Source organism: Anolis carolinensis, chromosome 4, assembly GCF_035594765.1.
Source record: "Anolis carolinensis isolate JA03-04 chromosome 4, rAnoCar3.1.pri, whole genome shotgun sequence".
NCBI classification, from domain to species: Eukaryota; Metazoa; Chordata; class Lepidosauria; order Squamata; family Dactyloidae; genus Anolis; species Anolis carolinensis.
Genome location: NC_085844.1, coordinates 124,601,882 through 124,626,705, shown reverse-complemented (window position 1 = coordinate 124,626,705; position 24,824 = coordinate 124,601,882). Strand labels below are relative to the sequence as shown.

Below are 24,824 nucleotides of genomic sequence, written 5' to 3'. Positions count from 1 at the left end.
ATTAGACTATAGGTTGAAAAAAACAACAACCAATGAACTGCATATGTCTTATTTGTAGAGCAAAAGAAGAAAAAAAGAATAATATAAAACAGAATTTTTACCAACATAAACGTACCAGTGGGCCTGCATATGTTTGTGTAGGGAAGTGTGGGCCTGCTTTTGGCTGATGAGCCATGTTAATTAAGATTATTGTTGTGTGTTTTCAAGTTGTTTCAGACAGTGGCAAATACTGCCTCAAGAGTCTGGAGCCTCTGGAGATTTTTCAGCAGAGGCAGCATGGCCATCTTTCAGGAGAGCTTTGATTGTGGTGGTGGGGGTGCTTATAGTTGCCACCTGGCTCTCTCCTTTTCTTCCCAAGGAGCCACAGCAAAGGGCAAATGTGGGGAGGCAATGTGGGGATGAAGGCGGGGTGGAGAAGGAGAGGAAGCCAGGCAGGAGCTCAGCCTCCCCCCATAGCTGTTCCTAGAGTATCTAGTTTCAGGCAATGAATATGCAGAAGTACACTATAAGATTCAAAGATTTTAAAAAATGAAGTGGAGGAAGATTATGCTCCCAGGAACAAGTGTAGAGATCAAATCGGCACAGTGTGAATGGTTGAGGTTTTCCTCAAAGCCAAATCACGCTTTCCCAACAGCTGCAAAACTCCCACTGGTTAAAATGTAACCAGACTCCACAGGTGCTAGGAAAATTTCCATTTTTAATACTGTAGCAAGATCGGTTTTTTTAAAGTAACCATAGCATGATTCCAACAGCATGAATAAGAAACAGTGGTCGACAAAAATCCATAATTGCACGGTTTATTTTAGTGGCAATGGTTCCTCCTGCCAACACTTGGATGTTTTCACCAGAGGACATAATGTGCAGCAACCCCTCATCTCGTCTTGCCCCTGGATCACCATTTTTCCCATCAGAAATAATGGGCGCCAGTTATTCTCACTGTGCATTTCAAAGCCTATTTGTGGGTGTTTCTTCGGCAGGTTTGAGCCCTCTACGAAAATTTTCAAATGATGTGGGCAGGTAAATGAAGTGTTACTTTTTAAAAATACATGGTGCTTTACAAAGCACGAAAGCGCACATTCTCCAAATACGTCATTCCCCTTCTTTTGAATCAGTGATAATCTACAAGAAACAAAATGGTAAATATTTCTACATTCTGGTTTTTTCCTGTCTCACCAGGTGATATGCCTTATCACACATAATAGCACCATATCCAGAATCATGCCTGATTAAATAATAGGTTAATGAAATGGCCCAGATGGCGTACTTTCAGCAATTCTCCAGGAAAGAGATTAAAAACGTACATATTTATTAGTGTTTTAAGGGTGGATAAAAAATATTGAGCCTCTTAAGTACTGGCTCAATTACCATTTCTTTCAAAACAAAGAACTGAAGATAGAAAAGGCTGGGGGGACACAGCTAGAGCACACTTGCTTCCTTTTCAGCTTCTGGGTCAAAATGCAGTTCTCATATTCTCCTGGCTGCAAAAAGCTCCTCAGCTTCCAGCTCTTAGTCTGAACTATCTTACTCCATGAGCTCCAACCCAAGGAAACCCTGGAAGGTGGGGTCAGTCCAATCTCAGAAGGACAAACTTTGACATGAGAACGTTCCCTCTTCTAAACGGTAAGTTCCCTTTTCCCAAAGCATCTCTCTCTTCATCATCACCCAATGGGCCTAAGATGCTTTGTCCTGTGTTACCATGGCTGTCTGGTGTCACCATCATGTTGGTGGACCAGAAGATGGCAATTGAGATAACCAAGAATCTTCTCTACTCCACTATCCCCGGTGTTCCTGGCATCCAGTCAATTCACATGGCTTCGAGTAGATGTGCAAATAAGGCTTCACTCTCCTTTCATCATGAAAAGCTTCAGCAAAGAGCCCAATGCCAAATACTGACTTAACCCAGGTTAGTGGCAGTAACAGGAACAATTCAGTTTCTACACATTTCACCTCCACACATTAACACAGGAACCCACAAGCCATTACTGCTGTGGGTTTAAGTTCACTGACATGTGCAAACTATTAGAACACTGAAACAGTGTTAGATGAATACAGTAGAGTCTCACTTAAACGGGCCGGCAGAACGTTGGATAAGCGAATATGTTGGATAATAAGGAAGGATTAAGGAAAACACTATTACACATCAAATTAGGTTATGAATTTACAAATTAAGCACCAAAACATCATGTTTAACAACAAATTTGTCAGAAAAAGTAGTTCAATACGCAGTAATGCTATGTAGTAATTACTGTATTTACGAATTTAGCACCAAAATATCATGATGTATTGAAAACATTGACTACAAAAATGTGTTGGATAATCCAGAACGTTGGATAAGCGAGTGTTGGATAAGTGAGACTCTACTGTACTTATGACAGAGGAGAGTGGGCCAAGGGACCAAGCAGGCAACTGTTCAGTCACTGCTCTTTGTTGCGGCACAAAACACACTAGCTATGTTTGTCCTATGTGTGTTTTGTAAGCCGCTCTGAGTCCCCTTCGGGGTGAGAAGGGTGGGATATAAATACTGTAAATTAATTTTATATATGTGTCTGTGTGTACAGCAAAACAAACATAACGGGAGTTAGCCCTTTCCTATGCTAGCCAAAGTGTGTGTGTATGTATACACACACACACATGCTTTGGCTAGCATAGGGAAGGGCTAACTCCCGTTGTTTGTTTTGCTGTCTGTGGCCTCGTTCAGAAAATTTCAACTCATTTTCTGTCCTTGTGAGCATTGGATGTTGAAAAATGTGGCTTGTTGTGGAAACACGGATTGCTGAGGAAGCTTCAGTGAAGACACCCTTTCCCCATGACAACCCTTTCAAGAGTGCCTGTATATAAGCATGTCAAGAAAGCCTTTGAGGTTTTTCTCAAATGGTCTGGAATGTCCCTGCTTATCACACGTATGCTTTTTGCACATTTCCAAAATATGAAAGAGCTGAGGCACACTTTTTCTGAAAGAGAAAACCACCTATAAGCCTTAAAGAATGAAAGGCATGATCAGAGCAGTTTTATTCCTGCAGGGATGATCTAGCAACCTCCCTCAAAGGCAAATTAATCTGACACATCTTTGCAGCAACTGTGACCAAATGATCCAACCAGCCCCAGGGCAGAGGTCTAGCATGTATCTCATGGGCACGAAGACTAACCTGAAGTTATGCTTTATTTGGGGGATGAGGTGTCTCAGTAAGGCACATAAAAAACATATGAAATTAAAATGGACAGTTGTGATGGGATGGGTTGGTACAGTCTTGCCACCTTTGTAGAATGAATGAACAGCTACTTTGTGGCCGCCAACCCCTGCAGCAATGAATCTTTGTACTCTATCAGCTGGTTGGGGAGAAGAGGCATCTTTTTGTTTTGAAAAGTAAGTCTCAAAAGATTGCTAACCTCGTGTCTAAAAGTAGTTGCTTTATGGAATTTAGTTGGGAACAAAAGCACTGCCTGTTCTGAAGTAGCAGCCAAACCAGAAATTGTTCACACACACAAAGGACCCCTTTGTTGCAGCAGTGCTGAAAAGGCAGCCACTCCAAGGGAGACACAGAGAGTCACACAGGCTTTTGTTACATAAGTCTCACCTCCTTTTGGGGGGGGGGGGGGTTGCATTAAAGACACATGTAATTTGAATGGGGAAACCACAATAATTCACTTGGTCACCAAGAGAGACAGTTGACAGTATTACAGTATTTATACACGAGGTGGAGTGTAAGCAGTCCATTTAAAATGTTTAGAAATGTAGGTATTACAAAAAAAGTAAACAATAAGAAATAGAAGTGTGAGGAACAATGCAGCGGAATGCTAGAAAACAACAGCTAGGCTCAGTTCTCACTACATGCTGCTTCAACGAACACTGAAAGTAAATTAATCGTTTGGAGGACAGAGCTTGAATCCCAAAGCAACAAATGGACTTTCAGGCCTTTGAGAATTTTTTTTTAAAAGTGTGATGTACATAGTAGACATTCTGAAACTTGGGAAAAGCTGGAGTAAGATACCTGGCCACCCATATGGACTGGCTTTACAGTAGGGGAAGGGAAGAAAAGCTTACTGACACAGTAAAGTAGTGGTGTTCAAAACTTTCTTCCTTTAAGGAACTCCTCCCTCCCTCATTAAGGAACTTCTTTGCACCTTTTAGAGAAACAGCAGCATAAGGTAGACGCTTTTAGGGCACATAGGGCATGGAGTGAACTGGCTAGACCAGCCTGCCTGCTGCCTGTCTTCAAGGATTTCTCCTGCTCCCAGAGCTCTCCAGGCCAGGAGTGATTATGAGTCTTTCCCTTTGTATTAAGCCTGACCAGCACCATTGACCTCTTCACTCAAGGACTCCCACACGACACAAAGGAGCCAAACCCCTTTCATCTGTTCAAAGGAATAGCCACATAATTTTCCTACCTATCCTACATGATTCATTCTTTAAAACTGGAGGCCAGAATTCCTTCTCACAGGATTGGAAAGAGAATTGTTAGCTTCCATTTTTTTGTCGTTTCCTTCTGCTCTGAACCACCTTCACTATTGCTGTTGACAAGGTGATGCAGTTCTACATATCTTTATGTATGCTTATGCATCTAAGGTGTGCTCTACCTTAACAGACACATGTTATCCATACGCAGGAGAGAGTGATGGCCCCTTTTCCTTTAACTGCTATTAAAACATTGAACTGAAATATTCAGTCACCAAACAAAAGCAGCTATTAACGAAAAGCAGCAGAATCAAGAGGGAACAGTCCCCCCATGGGCAAGAGTATTTTTTTTTCACAAAGGCTTTGTTTTCAAAGCCAAAAATAATTCACACATACAAAAAAGCAGGCAAGACTGTAGCTACAGAAAGCTGACTGGCTTCCCACTTTGCAGCACAGTAAAACTGAGGTTAAAGCTCTGAAAAATGAATTCAAATTACCGCTGCTTGAAGCACGACAGCACAGTATGGCTACCATTCAAACAAACAGCAGTTTTGCCCAAGGTTTCTGCCAAGAAGCAGATATGACTCACATGAAAGCAGGGGTCAGTATTATTCACCTAGACGAGAGCAGGAACTGCTGAGGCCATATGTGCAAATGTGCCTTGCCTTCAAGATCCACCTTAGCTGTGGTTCCAAGACTTTTGGGCTCACAGCAATCCTCATTCTGGTTTTGTTTGCTTTTATAATTGCCCAAATGTGTATTGCTCTGTGCCGTTATTTAACATGGGGGGTTGGGGGGGCACATGGGCATTTACCTTTCATGAACTGGCAGCACAATAGTGTTCTGGAAAAAAAAAGTGTGAATTAGTTACTGCTTTTGCAGACCCATGCGGCTCCATGGTTCTTTGCAAGACAGTGCTCTAAGCTGCCTTATGAAGAGAATCCTCTGGCCAATGGAGACTTGTTGTCTGTATGCGTCTTTTAAAAGACTGCCAGGAGTCCTGTTTTTACAAGCAGAAGAAAGGCATCTGAAGTACTTCCTGAAAACCATTTACACCTGCAACAGGATGGTAATGTCTCTTTCCCTTCCAATTTGCTTGTCTCAGAGAAAAGCACAGAAAAACAACCGTATTCAGAACCCGCAGGAAGTGCTTCCTGCAACAGAGAGAAGAATTTGGGTATTTCTTTGTTTACCATTATTTCCTCAGTAAGTTGATCATGATGAAGAGCAGAAGAGCCATGAGGTTCAGACAGTCATGACACTGGTGTTGATCCACAGAGGAGCACAGTATCCCGCTCCCAAAACATGGTTCTCATAATGGGAATTTCCTCTGTTGGACCGGAAGATTGTCTGGGAGTCCACTGAAAAGGGAGCTAGAAACAGTGCCCAAGTTCCACTTTGTCACAGCACAAAATACAAGATAATCACCACCAGCAGGACAGCAAAGAGAATGATAATTGCACACCACTGTCGCCGATCTGCAAAAGAATATGTATGCGTTAGGCCTTCATTTTTCAGAAAGGCTAAAGAAGAAATTCCTTTCCATTTAGTATCCTCTATAACATACTAAGCCCCAGAAATTCAAGACATAATAAGGAAAGCGGTGCTGATAACAGAACTTTTTCAAAAAAAAAATTTGGAACAATTACTTGGAAAATTATTTGGAACACAACTATGTTCCATGCCACATAATACTCCTTGACTGACCTAAAAATTAAGTCTTGCACATAATGTAGTTGGTGGTAGTTCTCAATGGTTTGATAGAAACTTTATTTTTTGCCATCCCTTAATTAAAAAAACCCTCTAGCAAGAATGAGCATAAAGATGAAGGGGAATAATTTCAGTTTCTTTTTGTTGTTGCCCTTTCCCAGTGTTTCTTAGGAATGATTTTCTGTTCCAAGCAATGCCTTCCATATTCCCTTTGTATTTTTGTGTGTATTGCTTGGGATTCTGGGGCATGTCTCAAGGTTCACACAATTCAGATGGTCTCACAATTATCCTTAGTAAAGTAAAGGAATGCCTAAGGGCTTTCTCAGTGCTCCCATTCTGCTTATATGTTGCAAGAGAAGACCAAGCCTTTGTGAAGCATTACTATAAGCATCTAACAAACTCAAAGAGTTGGATGGAATGCCATGTGAAAGCAATACTTTCCAGCAAGATCCTTACTTCTCACTCTGTATGAATGTTAAGCTTCCCTACCCCAAAGGTAACTGAGCTTTTGCTGTTGGTATCCTTGAAAAAACAAAACATGAGAAAAGGTGCGGGATGAAAATTTGAAGAGTTCCATCCACTAAAGCAAGGATCCCCAACCCTGCAAAAGCTTCCAGATCACCGTGCCATTTGGGTTAGCTGACAGTGCACCAGTATAAAATGGTCACAAATGATCTTGAAAATTTGAGAAGTCATTGGCAACCAGAAAGACCAAAACCTCCCAAAGAAATTCTATGCTTGACTTAGTGGAAGCCCACAGCCAGGAAAATCCAGCAGAGGATTTTGGGAGAGGTAGCCCAACTGAAACCTTTCTGAGGTCAGCCTCTGTTGGCTCCTGCAATGAAGGAAGACATAATGTGCTTTTCTTAGATTCCATGCTACTCACCACTGGTCATGTGGGACACTTTCGCAAGCTTCTTCATAACGTTATCTAGTCGTGACTGAGTGCTGTCCATCTCATGAGCAAAATCATCCAACATGCTGGGACCACGGGAAGGGAGATAAGAATGTCCGATTATGCAATGGACTTGGTTTTGAAATTTAAAACTTAATTTTAAATTTAACTTGGGAAGGAAAGAAGCTCTTCTCCATGTGCCGCTTCACTGAAGGTAACTTTTTAACCACAAGGAAAGGGACATTCTCAGCTTTGGCATAAGACTTAGGGAATGCCCTCCCAACAAGAGTCTGCCTGGCACAAAGGCTAAATTATTTTAGATACCAGGCATTTAAAAATAATACAGATATCATAATTTCAAAGCATCTTTTGCTATCATTTTTTATTTTTATCCTTTCACTCCCACTCCCATCACAAGCTCGGCCTGTCGGAATGAGAGAACGGGCCTTCTCGGTAGTGGCCCCTCGGATCCGGAACTCCCTTCCTAGGGAGATCAGGCAAGCAACCACCCTAAGATCTTTTAAAAAGGAATTAAAAGCTTAGTTCTTCCAGTGTGCTTTTGAATAACCTAGTCCCCACGATTCAAACCTACCTAAACAAATGCATCACACTTCGCACTTTATTCCACCCTCCTAGTCCCGACTGGACGTCCTACCTCACTCCAATGTTGAGAATGTTCGCACTTTGTCCTCTGTGCCCTAAAGGTACCATATAATATATCATTGCACTTTCGTTTTAATTGTCTTCCCATGTTACTCCATTCTCCAAATTGGTGGTCTTCGAATCTCACTATATTATTTTTTAAATTGGTTTTATAGTTATCGTATCGCATGTGAACTCATGTCTGATTTTATTGTGTTTTACTTATTTAAATATGCTGTTTTTATCTGTTTTATTCTGTTCTATTGTTTTTGGGCTTTGCCCTATGTTGAATATCACTTGCTGGAGCTCATTTTTCACTTCCCCTTTCCTCCACAAAGCTAAACTGCCTGCTTTTGGTGTTGGTTGAGAACTGAAGAGGAGGTTGTAGCAGATCGGATCAAAGGTCACTGCACTGTAGAATGAATGCAGTTTGACACCTCTTTAACAGCCATGGCTCAAGGCAAAACTACAACTCTCTTGATTTCATAGCATTAAGTCATGGTAATCAAAGTGGTGTAAACTGCATTAATTCTGTAGTGTAGATGCACCCTCTGCTTAAAATCCTTCTAAGCCACAGCTTTCAGAGAAGCCCGCAAACATGACACATCAAAAACACATTTTATAGCTGGGAAGGTTGTGACTAAAATGTGTTCAGTACTCACACTGCTTGTTCATCTAGCTCCCCTCCAATGCGCTGGGACATGTTCTTTAACACCCCAATGCTACCGGAGACCAGCTCCAACTGTTCATCCTGCTGTTCTATGATTAACTGAGGACCAAAAAAGAGGAATGTACATGGTTAAAATCATGTAGCCAACTACAATTGACCTGGGTATCTAGGGTGCCATTTGCAGTTTCCTACAAAAACAACCCACATTTCCTAAGCACCTAAAGATGATCTGTAAGCGAAACCTAGTTTGTCTATCACAGACAGAAGATTTCAAGAGAAATGTCTTCAGAAGTTCTGTTAGAGTGGGTGCTAATCAATAAGTTAGAAGAGCACATTGCTTCACCCTCCCCCAAAATTTTGGTGGATTGTACTACCCCATGGCCAATACAAAACATGTGATAGTTTGCCCCCAAAGCATCATCTAAGGGCATGAGGCACATTTGCAGGTTCTTGTTTCTCACTGGATCATTTAAGTACAGGAGGATTGTTTTTGAAGAAAAGCAAGTGATCCAGTGGTCAACTTCTGGATAATTTCTTGCTAGAAAAATTGCTTATTTGGGGTCACAGGCAGGGGGGAACATGACAACATTGCCTGCATGCTACCAAGAAGACATTAGGGCACAAAAACAAAATTTTGGGACGCAGAAAGATTTAATTTCTGCCATCTGGCACAAGTGGATGATTTGTCTCTACCAGCAAAACAGAACACTAATTGTCTTAATTGTTTTCCTGGGAATTCCTCAACTTGGCAATTATGAAACTGCAAGTCAACCTCTGCATCCTCTGTTTCTGTCATAGCTTTCTGTTGTTTTTCTCTACTTTCCTCTCCATAGCTATTCTTTAAATTGTTCCTGCTTATGAACCTCACTTAAACTCCTCCCACACCAGAGAGTCAAATCAACATACACACAGAATACAGGTTATCAAATATATACATTAACAAATAAATAGTGAGTGGCTTGGGATGTTGCTATTTCCAACAGGCTCTGGGTCATTTTCCACCTAAGACCATTTTTAATATCACTGCTGCTACTAACCATTTTGCTGCTAAGACTTGGTCCCTGACTTTGAACTAATGCTGTTCTAACTTGGTCCAGGCTGGCACTTTATCTAATGAATTCACCCACTAAGTGTTATATCTTATAACCCTGCCTTGCACTTATAAACTCTTGACATTAGATCAATTTACTCATCCTACTTCTGAGCCTTCTGCACTTTACATTTGCACTTGCACTTTGTGAATTCTGGGGGGACTGGGGGAGGCTGGAGGGAATTAGAGATTGCAGGACAGGGGAAAGGGAAGAGTGTGGAGTAAAACCAGCTACTAATATAAAGCTATTACATTAAACAACAATCTTTGGACCTTGGGATGAGGGCGGAGATGAGGACCGTGTGAGAAGTGGGGGGAGTTCCAATGATCAAGGGGCCTACAGGAATCCATCCAGATCCCTAAGCCTCCTGGGGCAGACCATTTTAATAGATCCCCCACCCCTGCAGAGATTAGGGAGTGCAGTAAGCCTAAATCTGATCAGGTGATGGTTGGTTCATGACAACGGAGTGATGGTCAGCTCCACACCACCACCTTCCTCCCATTCCTGGCAGAAAACCAAATCTAGTGTGTGCCCAGCTCTGTGGGTAGGGCCAGATACTAGTTGGAACAGCCCCATGGTTGCCATGGTGGCCATGAAGTCCTGAGCCGCTCCCGACAGAGTGGTCTCTGCATGGACATTGAAGCCCCTCAGCACTATGAGTCTTTGGGACTCCAGCGCCAGGCCCAAGACCATCCTGGCTAGCTCAGGCAGGGAGGCTGTAGTGCCGTGGGGTGGTTGGTATACTAACAGAATCCCTATTCTGTCTTGGTCACCTGTCTTCAGGTGGACACATTCAAATATGGTTGACTGCAGCATGGGGCACTTGGTCAGGGAACTGGAATCTCTACAGACCGCTGCGACCCTGCCTCCCCGCCCTCCAGGTCTCGGTTGGTGCTGTACAGAATAGTCTGGTGGGCAAAGCTGGGTAAGATTGACCCTTCCAGCCTTATCCAGCCAGGTCTCCATTATGCACGCCAGGTCTGCCCGTTCATCAAAGATTAAATCCTGGATGGTAGTTGCCATTGACAGACCTGGCGTTGAACAGCACCACCCTTAACCTAGAGGGACCACCATCCTGGGTACTCAGTTTTACCACATCAGGAGACCGTTTTGGAACTATCAGAATTCTCTCACGATCACTAGGCCTAATCAATCATTTGGGTCTCCCCTTCCCTACATTACTTCTATGGGGGGCCCTTGCGTGATTTTAATTGTTTTAATAATTTGTTTTAATGTTTGATTTTAATTGTAATTGTATTTTTGGAATTTGCATATTGGGCATCCAATTGCTGCCGGTTGTGAGGCTGCCCTGAGTCCCCTTCGGGGTGGGAAGAATGGGATACAAGTATGGGAAATAAAAAAAAATGTAGACTGCACACAAAGTTGCCAAGGAATATTGTATAAGCAAATCACAAGAAATATCCCACCTGTTGCTGCACCTGTTGATCCTCAATGAAGTTTGAATTCACAGACTGCATTTCACGATCCAAACGACTATATTTGTCAGCTCCAGAACTCCAGCCATGAGTTCCACTTTCTCCCAGAAGGACCTATGTATCAGTGAATAAACAGCCAATAAAAATTAAATGCTGTGACTTAAATCTGATTGTATCACACTTCCAAAATCAGTATTTACAAAAGAAAAGTGCCAAGAAAAACAATTTATTCTTTAGAGTACTGTGTACTTGACAGTTTGCCTTTTACACCATAGAGTTCTAAGCAACATATGATGGAAAGTGCCTCTTCCCCCCCTAAGGGGTACAAACTGAAATGTTTGTTCTTGTGTCAAACTAGAAAGTTAAACAGAAGTATAGTATAGTAACAAATAAAATGACTCCATTTTTATAGTGTGAGTTTTGACATTCCACCTTGGTCGTTCAGGGCTATAACAGAACTAGAAAGGAACTCAAAAGCCATGACTGTATTTTCCAGAAGGCATCATACTTAGAAATATTCTCATGTAAAATCAAGACACATTTAAGACTGGTTCATGCATCTGCAAAGACATATAGGGTGCACTCACATTGTAAAATCATAGCACTTTAATTCCACTTTAACTGCCATGGCTCTATCCTATGAAATCCTGCAATTTCACATCTGCAATTAGAATATTCTATGACACTTCCTTGAACTACTCTTGATAGCTCTCTGTTAGAGAATTTTAAGCGTTTCACAAAATTTCAAATCCCAGGATTCACTGAAGAAAGTTATGTCAATTAAAGAGGTACAAAACTGATACAGTTGTGCAGGGTTTGTTATGCATCATGAACAGAAGAGAACCCACTATCCTCCATCATCCTGAGCTGTCATAATGTATAGGAAGGCTCTGGGTCCCAGTTTATCAGGATTTCGGGAAACAAGGACCTCTTGCAAATGGATTCTTTGTAAGAACAAGGTCTATTTTTAGAAAGGCAGAGTTACTATCTTTGGACATTTGCCTTGTCAAGAAAGATTAGCTTGAGTAAATGCCCCTTCTTACAATGTTATGGAGAATGTATAAATTAATCCCATTGCCTATATACATTCCAGCCTTTGCAGAATTGTTTATAGTCTTCAGTATAATAATGTGAACCTTGCTGCCTTAGCATATCTGAAACTAGGGGAAGTATGAATAATGCACAACATTTAAATACTAACATCCAGTACTAATTCCTTAAGCAAACCCAATGCAGACGATTTACAAGGCAGTCTAATCAACACCAGAAGCGACTTGCAGTTTCTCTCAAGTCGCTCCTGACACGGAAAAAAATAATAATACTGACCTGTCTATTCTTCCTTTCAGCCAGAGCTTGAACAGATGTATTTGACATCTGGTCCTTCATATCCTATTTAGTTAAAAAGAATTCAAACAAATAACCACACATTTTAAAATTATTATTCTAAGGTGAGTATAATTGAGAAGTATACTGATTTATTAAACTAAATTGCTTTATCTCCATGCCAGAAAATGGCTTGAATTCTGTTGGATGTCTTGCACATTGCATAAGTTCCTCTATGGAAACAGCTAGACATTTTCTTTTAGTGTAATCTGTTTTCAATTCAGTTTGTGGAAGTGAAGTTGTAAATGTGGTATTAATACACATGCAGATACAGATATGCATGCATCTGCATTAACAAAATACACAGTTGTAAATCTGGTTACCCATTTAGGTTTGTTCTCAGATTTCTGTTGTTGTCATTAAACAGGTGCTCTGTAGCAGAATCAATATATAATTCTGTATTATCCACACTATGCAAAGCCAATGAACAGTCTCAGTCTCTGTGTTATAAAGGATAGTCCAACTTTGCCATCTATTTATTTCATATCTTCACCTACTCACAAACATTGTGAGAATCCCTGGAACCCCACATGTAGACTTCACTGGATACTTACTTGAGCAAACAACTTACTGTATATGAACAGATGTATAAAACATATCCATGAATAGCCAAGTTGGACAAATAGAAAAAATACAACAACACCCGAAATCCACAACACAGCAGTACTTTTACTAGCCAACCAAAAACACAACAGATACATCATGCAAGTTTGTAAAGCTCCACTGGATTTTTATCAGACAACAATATAAAAACCATACAGGAAAAGAAGAAAAATGGCCAATTTCTGTGATTGTCAGTTAAGGTAGCCTGAAGGGATATCATTGATGGGAGAAACCCCTCTGCTCTTTTACTTGTTCTGTACTAATTGAGTTGAAATTTTATTGGCTGGATTTTATAACTCTTTTGTCTCCCAGTGCCCACATGGCCTAAGGGAGGAGTGACTTCTGCCAGTAGTGATATCCTTCCAATCCAGACTATCTTAACCTACTACAACAAAAATAACAAAATGTAGGCTTTAATGTTTGCATGTTTGTATACTTTAAATTGCATGCTAATGTTAAGCCGCTTTGAGTCTCCTTCAGGAGAGATAAAGTGGGGGTATAAATAACAACAACAACAGCAACAACAACAAGCTTATGATTCTCACATTGCTATATTATTTTTTTTCTCCTATGTGATTTTTAATATATTTGCTCGATGTAGAAGCCAATAGGGCTTTGAAAGCTTGCCTAATGTATTGTGTGCATTTTTGGTTGCCTTGAGGGTTAGCAAGTCTGACAGAAAGCTATCTAAAGGTTCCAATCCAATACATGTTTACCCAAAAAAATGATTTTACATAGAGTCGAAATGTGTATCAATGATTCCCAAACCTTTTTGGTCATGGAACTCTTCAGAAGATTTTGCCCCCCCGCCCCCCCCCCCCCTCAAACCCTAACTCTGCTCCTAAGCATTGTGAATCCCCAGTTCTTCCTTCTATTAATCTATTCCTACGGCCTGGGTATTTTGCATATGCAGGTTAGAAATAAAGAGATTTTGAAGGAGTGGCACAATCAATTTCAAGAAGCTCTTCATATTCTACCACAGACTTTAAAACATGTATTAAATATATATATATTTGCAGAATCCTATGACTCTTTTGTGGAACCCTAGCATTCCACAGAACATCCACTGATGTATATAATTGCTCTATAAGGAATATTTATTTATGAGAAACCTCGTTAAAATTCTGAAAAGCAAGGAATAGTTAGTTGTGTGGTTTTTAGCAGTAGATGTTGTGAAAGTTAATAAAAATACCACTATGTATACTAATTCATTCCAAAACCAATAGTCATAAAAACAAACATTTTACTAATTGCTTTGCTACCGACATTAGCAAACATCCTTTTTAGATAAAACAATAGCAACAGATTAACAATTAACATTCATTAAGCAACCTGAACGTTATTGTGTATTTGAAAAACAGCTTTTTATCAGTGAGTGAAATGGAACAGAACCCAAACTTTTGATTATTCTTGATTAATATAAATAGTATCCTATTACTTTAGTTTTGTTTGAACAGGTTGCTACTTGAGATGTTGAATCAATCAGAATAGTAATCCACATTTGTGGTTTTGTATGGGTTAGCTAATATAGTTGAACTACTGTGATTAGTACCACAATAGTGATTTATTATCTTTCAAACACACTTATCCAAAATACATTTTAAAGCCCTCCTGCCTTCAGAAGACATTCAGATGTATTTCTCAGAAAGTGGGAAAATGAAATAGAAAACAAATGCTACAAGTTGTTTTGCCAATTCAGTTGGGAATTTTAAAAGGAAGTTGTTGTTCTTGGACTAAAATTTGGCAGCCCTAACTGAGGCCTTACTAATGTAGACATATCATACTACAGAAAACAGTGACAATTCATAGTTTACTCTAGCAAAAAGTACAGTATACAATACTACAGGGTATATCAACTGTACCTTTTTCTCATAAGTGTTAAAAGCCTTGTTTTCCAATGAGTTCACTGCGCGTCAAATACCCTTTGCTTCCTTACTAACCAAACATTGCTGCTCCTCTTATACATGAGACTGGCATTTTGAATCTGCAGGTTACAATCCAGAGCCCAGAACGTTTTTCCTTTTAAACACTCTCTCACACACTTGCGAACTGATTTTGAAGCTTTCCCTGCTTTTATCCTGAGATATAGAGGAAAATGGATAGTTGTTATTACAGAATAAGATCGGTAATTAATGCACCAAAGCAAATGTTGGATGCATGGAACAGTCTGAGTAGCAGTTTCTAAAAAAAACTCTTTTCAGTACATACATATTTCAGTTCAAGATATCTGAACAGAAAAAGTATCTTAACTAAAACCTCACATCATCCCTCATATATTTGTTGATTTATAGCCTATCCTTCATATTCTCCCTAGAAGTTGGGATGATTAAACTGAGACTGCCATATGGTATTTAGCATACATTCTGAAAAGACCTGACTTACTAAAAAAAAGTTAATACTTGCTATGATTTTTAAAAGCAGTAAAGAGGAAGACTGCATGACAGATGGATAGGTTCAGTCAAGGATGCAATGGCCCTGAGTCTGCAAGACCTGAGTAGGACTGTTGCTGAGGTGCTAACTTCAAGGTCTTATAGGGTTAACATAAGTTGAAGTTGCCTTGATAGCAACAATAGTAAGTGGCAGCAATTCTTCATGGGACATCCAAGAAAGTTCAGAGGAAACTTTTTATGGCAAATCCTGAGATGGTAAAAACATTAGAACATTCAGCAAGACAATGTAGTAATTAAACAACAAATAAGACCAAAAAGCAATCAGCAGTAAGGCTGATGGCATCACCACCAACTAACTGCTCATAAACATCCAGGCAAATTGATGGATCCATGCCAAAACTCAGGGTTTATTAAAACACAAATGTTATTATTTCTTCAGTTCTAAGATGCACCTTCTCCTAAATATCTCTAAAAACAGGATCTTAGAATCACACAGGTGCTTTCTGGTGGTATTGAAATCAGTGTCTGTCTCACAATCGATGGCACCTTAGAATCAAGGTAATTTATTATGTAAGCTATTTTTTTCTGACTTGTTCTTAGACTTACTCTTGTTTAACTGTAGAGTATTTGAATTCACACTTGGGAGGATTAGTGGTTGCTTCGCTTTAACAAGTAAACATGATTTATCTTCTACAACATAATTTCCTGGAGACTCAAATGGCTTACCCTAACCACCTGCCGTGTGCTTGTGATGAAGGCTTTTCTTACACCCAGTTCCGTTGCATCGAGGTTGAACTTCCGAGGATTAGCTTCAACAATGCGTTGATAATAACTAGTTAAGGAAATTGTCTGATATACAGATTGCCCTAATAAGCAGTATCAAGGCCTTTAAAAAAATAACACTATGTAATACATTTTTTGTTCCTGGGTTATAAATGTAATTTCCTAATTGTTTCTATCATAAAAATATGGAAAAGTTTTATTAAACTGCAAAAACTGTTTTTGTGGGACATCCTGCAGCACATTTTGCTATAGTTTCAGTGAATATATCAAAATAAAGACCACACAATTAAACAGGAATAACATTTTCAAACCAGGAAGAGAAATTTTTTCAAATTTTGATACATAGTGTAATTATTATTAACAATAAATAAACAAGAAGCAATACATTTCACCAGATCATTTTTAGAATGTGCTTCGAAAGTATATGTAAAATGTCTACAATGCTTTTAAACAGAGGCTGGATGGCCATCTGTTGAGGGAGCTTTGATTGTGCTCTTCCTAGATGTCAGGGGGTTGGACTGGATGGCCTATGCGGTCTCTACCAACTCTATGATTCTATGAGTGTGGCTATTTTATTTTCTGGGTTGTTTTTTAAAATAATACACTGCTCTGGGGGCCTCAAAACAGACAAATAATATTAAAAGTAAAGGTAAGGTAAAGGTAAAGGTTTTCCCCTGAAATTATGTCTAGTCATATCTGACTCTGGGGGTTGGTCTCATCTCCATTTCTAAGCCGAAGAGCCGGCGCTGTCTGTAAACACCTCCAAGTTCATGTGGCCGACATGACTGCATGGAGCATTGTTACCTTCCCATCAGAGGGGTACCTATTGATTTACTCACATTTGCATATTTTGGGCTGCTAGGTTGGCAGAAGCTGGGGCTAACTGCAAGAACTCACCCTGCTCTCCGGATTTGAACTGGTGACCTTTCAGTCAGCAAGATCAGCAGCTCAGTGGTTATTCAAATTGTTTTTTAACAATTCTGAGGTTCTCAGCTGCCTTGCTATGCTATGGCTATTTAGTATTTTTGCCTTTAATAACACTGTTTTGGGAACTATAACACATGGAAGAGGAAATCCAAATGGACTTTTACAGGATAACTTGAAGCATGACAGATAACTTTCTGATATCAACAACATGTACAACATCAACTATATCAAAACATATTTATTGGATTAAATGACTGTCACAAAACTACCAAGTTTTCTGAAAAAACATTACATAGGTTCATTTAGTTATCTATCACAGAACCCTAAGGATATTAATAGTTTCATCTAAGTCCTCAAGATCCCACTCAATGCTCCTTAGATTGTTCCTTAGCTCATTAGTGGTCCAGTCAATTTCTTCTCTTGTAGCTGTAGATGGATCTTGCAGGAGCTCTGTCCATCTCTGGAAGAGCCCCTGGGCAGTGTTCACTGCCTTTTGAACTTCCCTGGAAATCAAGGAAAATAAATAAATTAAAGACCATTTAAATGTGACAGAACATATCATTATCACTACTAAGGATGGCAACTTGATAATTGTAAACATATTTACTACTATAAGCTTACTTCCTGCACTCAAACATAAATTATTTTAAGCTTGATCTTTGATACCATTTAGTATTGTGTACAGTGTTCCCTCACTACTGCGGTTCACTTTTTGCGGATTCGCTGTTTCGTGGTTTTTCAATAAACTCTAAAAGACTATTATAAATCACTCAAAATTACAATTTACAGCCTAAGGAAGGGGGGAAGGAGAAGCCAAAGGGAGAGAAAAGGAGCCCATGCGGCAATGGGAGGAGAAGGACGCGATTGGTTGATATAGACTTAAAATAGTGTATAACTACTAAAACAATGTATAAATATATAGTGTCCCCTACTTCGCGGATTTTCACTTATTGCAGGTGGTCCTGGAACCTAACCCCCGCGATAAGTGAGGGAACACTGTAACTGAAAGAAAATAGTAGATGTTGTCTACAGAGGGATTCCTTACAGATTTCTCTCTCTGTGTAACCCTTCACAATGTGCGTAGAGCATATTTTGGGAACCATGAGTTTCAAGGCAGCTTGTTTATTCCTTGTCATTGGTCTGAGGCAATAAAGATGAGATTCTGTTAATTTGATTCTATGGCTACATCACAGCCTATTTTATATTTATGTTGAAAGCTAGATCCATCCTCCCATCTATAAAACAGAGAAAAACATGCTGAACGAGCTGAGGACTGATCAACATACACAGCATAACTTCCTTTTGACCCTTAAGGAAATGTTTTTAAAATGGCAACTGTAAAGATAGAAACCTACTTTCTGAAGAGGTGTGAAACTGTGGCCATCTAAATAGTTTTTGTATTGCAAATCCCACTCTCTCCCGACTATGCTGGCCAAAGCTGATGCATGCCAGTAACAATAGCTGCTTACCCGAGTTTAAAACTTATTCATTTTTATTTATCCTTAGAAACCAAACTGTAGAGTTAATGAGTGATTCAGTCAAGATTTTAATTAACATGTCAGTGACAGATTACCCTAGATCTAACCACAAAGGCTTTATATGAAGCATGGCCTGGCCTATCCTACTTTGTAATAGCTAAACAATGCCTGATGTATTGGGATGAATTTTTTATTTTGCATACCTTTCCATAACATCATTTCCTTCACTTGCCCAAACATTCAACATTTCTGAATGCTCTCCAGCATGTTTAGTTGGTTGGAATAGCCTCGCTACTCTTATCCTTACACCTATCATCTATTTCATAATTGATTGGTAACTTTTAGGTTCTGTGTCTATAATTTAATCCGTAAAACTGGCTTTTCATTATTCTTCTATCTGATAGCTGAATTCGAAGAAACATATAGTGTACTTGCTCAAAGTTCATGGAGCCCAGCCTTTTGTGTAAGATTCCCCAAAGCTGGTTTTCTAGTGATTGGATACTGATCACCTCCCAATAATTAAGATTATTTTAAAAAACCTATTCTAGCATGAGGGAAACAGGAAACCACGGTGGTTTGTTTATAGAATTCTCAAACATATTGATCATTACAAAAGTAAACAATATATACTGAATGTCAAATACAAGGTATGAGGAAAAATAATTGAGAACTTATCAAAACAGTAATGAACCATATTTTGGCCTTCAGTTTCATGCTCTTAAAATCAGAAAAATATTTACAGAAATTTGCATTCATAAAACGATAGTTTACAGAACCAGCTATATTTGGTTTCATTAAATCAAGGAGAAAAGACTGTAGCATGCCAATGAACTGAGTGAGAAATACATACATAACTGATTTTAGACACCCAAACATATGATGTCCTAGCACAAGCCTATTCTCTTTCACCTGGCTTTCTTCCCTGTTTCACATAACACTTTTCATTCAGCCACTGCCAAATCCATTAAGAACAGCTCTGCTAGACCACACCAGAGAGCCACCTCATCAAAAAGGAACCAGTGGATATAGGCAGGAATCACACAAGTAAGGCAGAAAACCAACCACAGCCTTCTCGTGTGTTTTCCCAAGTAAATTATCTTGAAATATACACTGCTTCTGAGAGATGGGGGTTTCGTTTAGCTGTGATAGGCAACTCTGTGAACTGGTACATTGGTTGGAATGCTGAACAAAGATAGAGGAGATCCAGGTTCAACCTTCCACTTGGCTACTTGACAATAGCTACTTCTCAGGCTGGATCTATTTATTTATTTATTTATTTATTTATTTCCATTATTTTTATCCCGCTCTTCTCACCCGAAGGGACTCAGGGAGGCTTACAAAACTGGCAGAATTCAATGGCAATACACAACAATACAAAAGAATAAAACATAAGCAATTAAATACAGATTTAAAATAATACAAAATTCTTGAGCTATTCATCCACAAAACATTGTACATAAACCTTAGTCCAGACCGAGTCGAGGCCAACGAAACTTATTATTTGAATGCTTGCTCGCATAGCCAGGTCTTCACTTTCTTTCTAAAACTCAAAAGGGATGGAGCCTGCCGGATGTCACTAGGGAGGGAGTTCCACAGCCGAGGAGCCACCACTGAGAAGGCCCTGTCTCTCGTCCCCATCAGCCGTATCTCTGAGACTGGCAGGGCCTCCTCTGAAGATCTTAAATTAGGTGGTAGGTCATAGTGGGAGACACGTTCGGACAAGTAAGCTGGGCCGGAACCGTTTAGAGCTTTATAGGCTAAAATCTATATGGATCTACACTTTTGAATTCTGATCCTGTCCTCTGGAGCATTAGATATCTCTTCAAATTTAGTTACATCTGTCTATTACAGGGGAAACCATGTGATTCCTAATTAATCTAAAACAAAGACGTGTGCTTTTTATCATAAGAACAGACAAGCATCTCGAGCTCTGAGGATTACCTGTGATGGAATCCCATTGGAGCATTAAAGCAACCAAAATACCTGGGAGTCAGGTACCTGGACTGTATTCTGACTTATAAGAAACACTGCTTGAATATCAAGCAAAACGTGGGAGCTAGAAATAATATCATACGAAAGCTGACTGGCACAACCTGGGGATCACAACCAGACACAGTGAAGACATCTGCCCTTGTGCTTTTCTACTCTGCTGCTGAATACACATGCTCAGTGTGGAATACATCTCATCACGTTACAATGGTGGATGTGGCTCTTAATGAGACATGTGACATTATCACAGAATGCCTATGCATCACTGGAGAAATTATCCTATTTAGCCAATATTGCACCATCTCATATCCATTGGGAAGTAGCAGCCAGTAATGAAAAGACCATTGACATTTATTTATTTTATTTATTTACTATATTTATTCATTCATCTCCGGCTCATCCTCTGTTCGGATATCAGCTAGGATGTCAACATCTTAAATCAAGAAACAGCTTCTTAATATCTACAGAGATACTTGCAGGAACACCTCAGCAAGTGAGAGTCCAAAAGTGGCAGGCTAAAATCCAGAACCTCAATCAGTGGTTCAATCAGAAACTTCCCCCTAGGCACACAGAAGGCTGGGCGAACTGGAAGGAGCTGAACAGACTGTGCTCTGGTATCACGAGATGCAGAGCTAACCTTAAGGAATGGAGCTACAAAGTGGAGTCCACGATATGTGAATGCAGAGAAGAGCAAACCACAGACCACCTACTACAATGCAGTCTGGTCCCTGCCACATGCACCATGGAGGACCTTCTTACAGCAACACCAGAGGCACTTGAAGTGGCCAGTTTCTGGTCAAAAGAAATCTAGCATAATGCCAAGTTAACTTAATAACAACAATAATAATAACTTTATTCTTATATCCCACCCCATCTCCCCAAAGGGACTCAGGGCAGCTCACATGGGGACCAAGCCCAGCAATTTACAATAAAATACAATCACATAAATACATTTAAAACATTTTTCTATATATATAAAAGAGTGATGGAATCAGGGCACTGGACAAAACAACAAAACTACAGGCCCCCCCAATCTTGAAATTTGACAACACAACCCATCATCCACGGCTCTAGGTTGATAAAACAAAAAGAAAAGAAATATAAAGTCCTAATTAGAAGGAAAGGAATAATTGTTTTTATCCAATTGCTGCCGGTTAGAGGGCTAAGCTCTGCCCACCTGGTCTCCTAGCAACCTACTCAGCCCAGGGGACAGGCACAGTTAGGCCTCAGGCCTCTTCCACACTGCCTATAGGATACAGATTATCTGATTTTAACTAGATTATATGGCAGCGTAGACTCAAGGCCCTTCCACACAGCTATATTACCCATTTATAATCTTACTAGCTCTGCCCGGCCACGCGTTGCTGTGGCGTTGTGGTGTTGGTGAGAACTTGTTGAGGTAGTGGTGATATTGACTGTCTGTTGTATGGTTGTCTTTATGTTTAGTATGCATTTGGTTGTTTGTGTACTGTGTAAGTGGTGAGGGTAGAGGGGGTCTATGTCCCTGTGTAGTAGTGTATAGTTTTTATACACTATGTGTCCATGTGTTGTGAATGCTTGGCTTGTATCCTGCTGCACAGTAGAAAGGGTTGGGCTGGATGGCCCTTAGGGGTCTCTGCAAATTCTTAGATTCTATGCTTCTATTATTATTATTATTATTATTATCTTCATCATCATTATTATGTAGAGGCTGGATGGTCATCTGTCAGGAGTGCTTGGATTGTGTCCTCCTGCATGGTAGAAGGAATACCACCACTACCTCAACAATTTCTCACCAACACCACAGCAATGCGTGGCCGGGCACAGCTAGTATAAATATAAAATCATAAAACATATAAAATATATACATTAAAATATACTCAAGCAATAATAGTCAGGTGCAGTGAACATATTCCAGTGAACTTTTATTTGTGGTTTTAAATACATTATAACTGTATTCTCAATTTGCTTCTGACATGATAAATACATACATTTGCAAACTTGATAAGCATGCATTCTAAACCTTCATCCAAGTAATTAATGAAGATGTTGAAAATACATACATATGCACAAACATACATACAAACTTTTACTTTTGGAACTACATACAGATTTTGATACAGATGTATAGATATAGGTATACATACATAAATAGGGAAATAAATCCAAACTTTTCGTCTAATGAACTTGTCTAAGCTTTTATCCTAAAAGAAAAACAATGGGACCTGTTTGGATCAGGAGGAGTATATCCCACTCACAGCTTTCGCTCGGTGACAGCGCCTCAGTCAGAACTAGGCCTCAGCCCCGGCCTACTCACCCTTTCACCACGAAGAAGGGGTCCTCCATGGACATGGCCTCGGCGCCCCGTTTCCCCTCGCAGCTTCTCCCTCTCTTCGGAGGACCGACGACTACTTCCTTCCTTCCCCGCCCGGTCCCCTTCCCCTTCTTTTCCCCTCAGCTGCCGCTTTCAGCCCCCTCGGCCATGAGCGCCCTTCTCACGTGACCTTGGGTGCCGCTTATTGGACGAGAAAGCCCGAAACCTTCCTTGTCACCTGACAGGGGCGCCAGGGACAGCGCCGCCCTCAAATGGTTGTCATAACGACCCAATCCCGCCCACTGCCTTTCACCCTCTTATTACCTATCACAAGGAAAAACAGCTGATCCCTAATCCATCTAAAAGGCAGAGGTGTTGTGCTTTTCACCTTAAGAACAGACAAGCATCTCGAGCTCTGAGAATTACCTAGGAAGGAATCCCCTGGAGCATTAAAGCACATCAAAATACCTGGGAGTCACTCTGGACTGTGCTCTGACTTATAAGAAGCACTGCTTTACTATCAAGCAAAAAGTGGGTGCTAGAAATAATATCGTAGGAAATCTGACTGGCACAACCTGGGGATCACAATCAGACACAGTGAAGACATCTTCCCTTGCACTTTGCTACTCTGCTGCTGAATACGCATGCTCAGTGTGGAATACATCTCACCACGTTAAAAGAGTGGATGTGGCTCTTAATGAGACATGCCTCATCATCACAGGATGTCTACGGCTTACACCACAGGAGAAATTATACTGTTTAGCTGGCATTGCACCACCTGACATCCGCCGGAAAGCAGCAGCGAGCAATGAAAGGACATCTCTGGCCCATCCCGTTTGGGTATCAGCCAGTACGCCAATGCCTTAAATCAAGAAATAGTTTTCTAAGATCTACAGCGATACTCGCAGGAACACCTCAGCAAGCGAGAGTCCAAAGGTGGCAGGCTAAAACTCGGAAGCTCAATCAGTGGCAGACGCCGCATGAGAGACTCCTTCCTGGGCACACAGAAGACTGGGCGGGCGACTTGGAAAGAGCTGAACAGACTGCACTCTGGCACCACGAGATGGAGAGCCAGTCTTAGGAAATGGAGCTACAAAGTGGAATCCACGACATGCAAGTGTGGAGAAGAGCAAACCACAGACCACCTATTACAATGCAGTCTGGTCCCTGCCACATGCACGATGGAGGGCCTTCTTACAGCAACAACAAAGGCACTCCAAGTGGCCAGCTACTGGTCAAAAACATTTAGTATCATGCCAAGTTGTTGCTGTTGTTTAAAACTTTGTGTGTTCAAATACATTACAACTTGTACCCTTGGTTCGCTTCTGACACGATAAATAACTTTCAGCTTTTTTGTGTGTCAGGAGCGACTTGAGATACTGCAGATACTTGAGATATCTCTCTCGCTTCTGGTGTGAGAGAATTCACTGTCTGCAAGGACGTTGCCCAGGGGACGCTCAGATGTTTTGATGTTTTTACCATCCTTGTGGGAAGCTTCTCTCATGTCCCTGCATGGAGCTGGAACTGATAGAGGAGCTCATCTGCGCACTCCCTGGGTTGGATTCGAACTGGTAACCTTCTGGTCAGCAACCCAACCTTCAAGTCATCAGGCCTGCCAGCACAAAGATTTAACCCATTGTGCCACCAATATCGAGAGGGAGAGTTTAACATAATTTCCGCCCTGTTTCCTACCATCCTAGTCTCGCTTTCATGGAGCACTTCCACACAGCCATATAACCCAGAATATCAAGGCAGATAATCCACATCATCTGCTTTGAACTGGATTATCTGAGTCCACGCTGCCATATAATCCAGTTCAAAGCAGATAATGTGGGATTTTATACAGCTGTGTGGAAGGGACCTTGGAGTACATCTGCACTGTGGAATGAAATAATAATAACAATGATAATAATAATAATAATAATAATAATAATAATAATAATAATAACAACAATAACAACAACTTTATTTGTATCCTGTTCCCTCTCCCAAAAGAGGAAGGAAAACATGTGATGGGGTTAGGGAAATAATTTGTTTAATTTCCAAATGGGGCATTGCGTAGCTTAAGGGAAAAACAATGATCCCCAACCCTTTATTTATTGTGTGAGATGAAGTCCTATTTTTTTTCTCTAGAACTGAGG

At 40.4% G+C, this 24,824-nt stretch overlaps 1 protein-coding gene across 2 annotated transcripts; it reads right to left on the bottom strand.

Moving 5' to 3' along the window:
- Positions 1-783: 783 nt before the first annotated feature.
- stx6 (syntaxin 6) lies at positions 784-22,909 on the bottom strand. 2 transcript variants are annotated; one of them, XM_003219852.4, is made up of 8 exons: positions 22,687-22,907; positions 17,257-17,426; positions 15,940-16,034; positions 12,164-12,226; positions 10,829-10,951; positions 8,303-8,409; positions 6,990-7,084; positions 784-5,871 (listed from the first exon to the last, which is right to left on the bottom strand). In XM_003219852.4, exons 1-8 carry the CDS (start codon positions 22,719-22,721, stop codon positions 5,795-5,797), a joined length of 765 nt encoding a protein of 254 aa, XP_003219900.1. In that variant the 5' UTR covers positions 22,722-22,907; the 3' UTR covers positions 784-5,794. The 2 variants fall into 2 exon arrangements, with proteins under 2 accessions (XP_003219900.1, XP_062833809.1); XM_062977739.1 differs by lacking the exon at positions 12,164-12,226 and having other exon boundaries at positions 22,687-22,909.
- Between the last annotated feature and the right edge of the window lie 1,915 nt (positions 22,910-24,824).

Coding starts and splice junctions, on each gene's coding strand:
- stx6 (XM_003219852.4), bottom strand. CDS start 22,721: ATGTCCATGGAGGACCCCTTCTTCGTGGTGAAAGG. Junction 10,952..12,163: donor CTGAAAGGAAGAATAGACAG/GTCAGTATTATT, acceptor ACTGATACATAG/GTCCTTCTGGGAGAAAGTGG. Junction 7,085..8,302: donor GAGCTAGATGAACAAGCAGT/GTGAGTACTGAA, acceptor CCGTGGTCCCAG/CATGTTGGATGATTTTGCTC.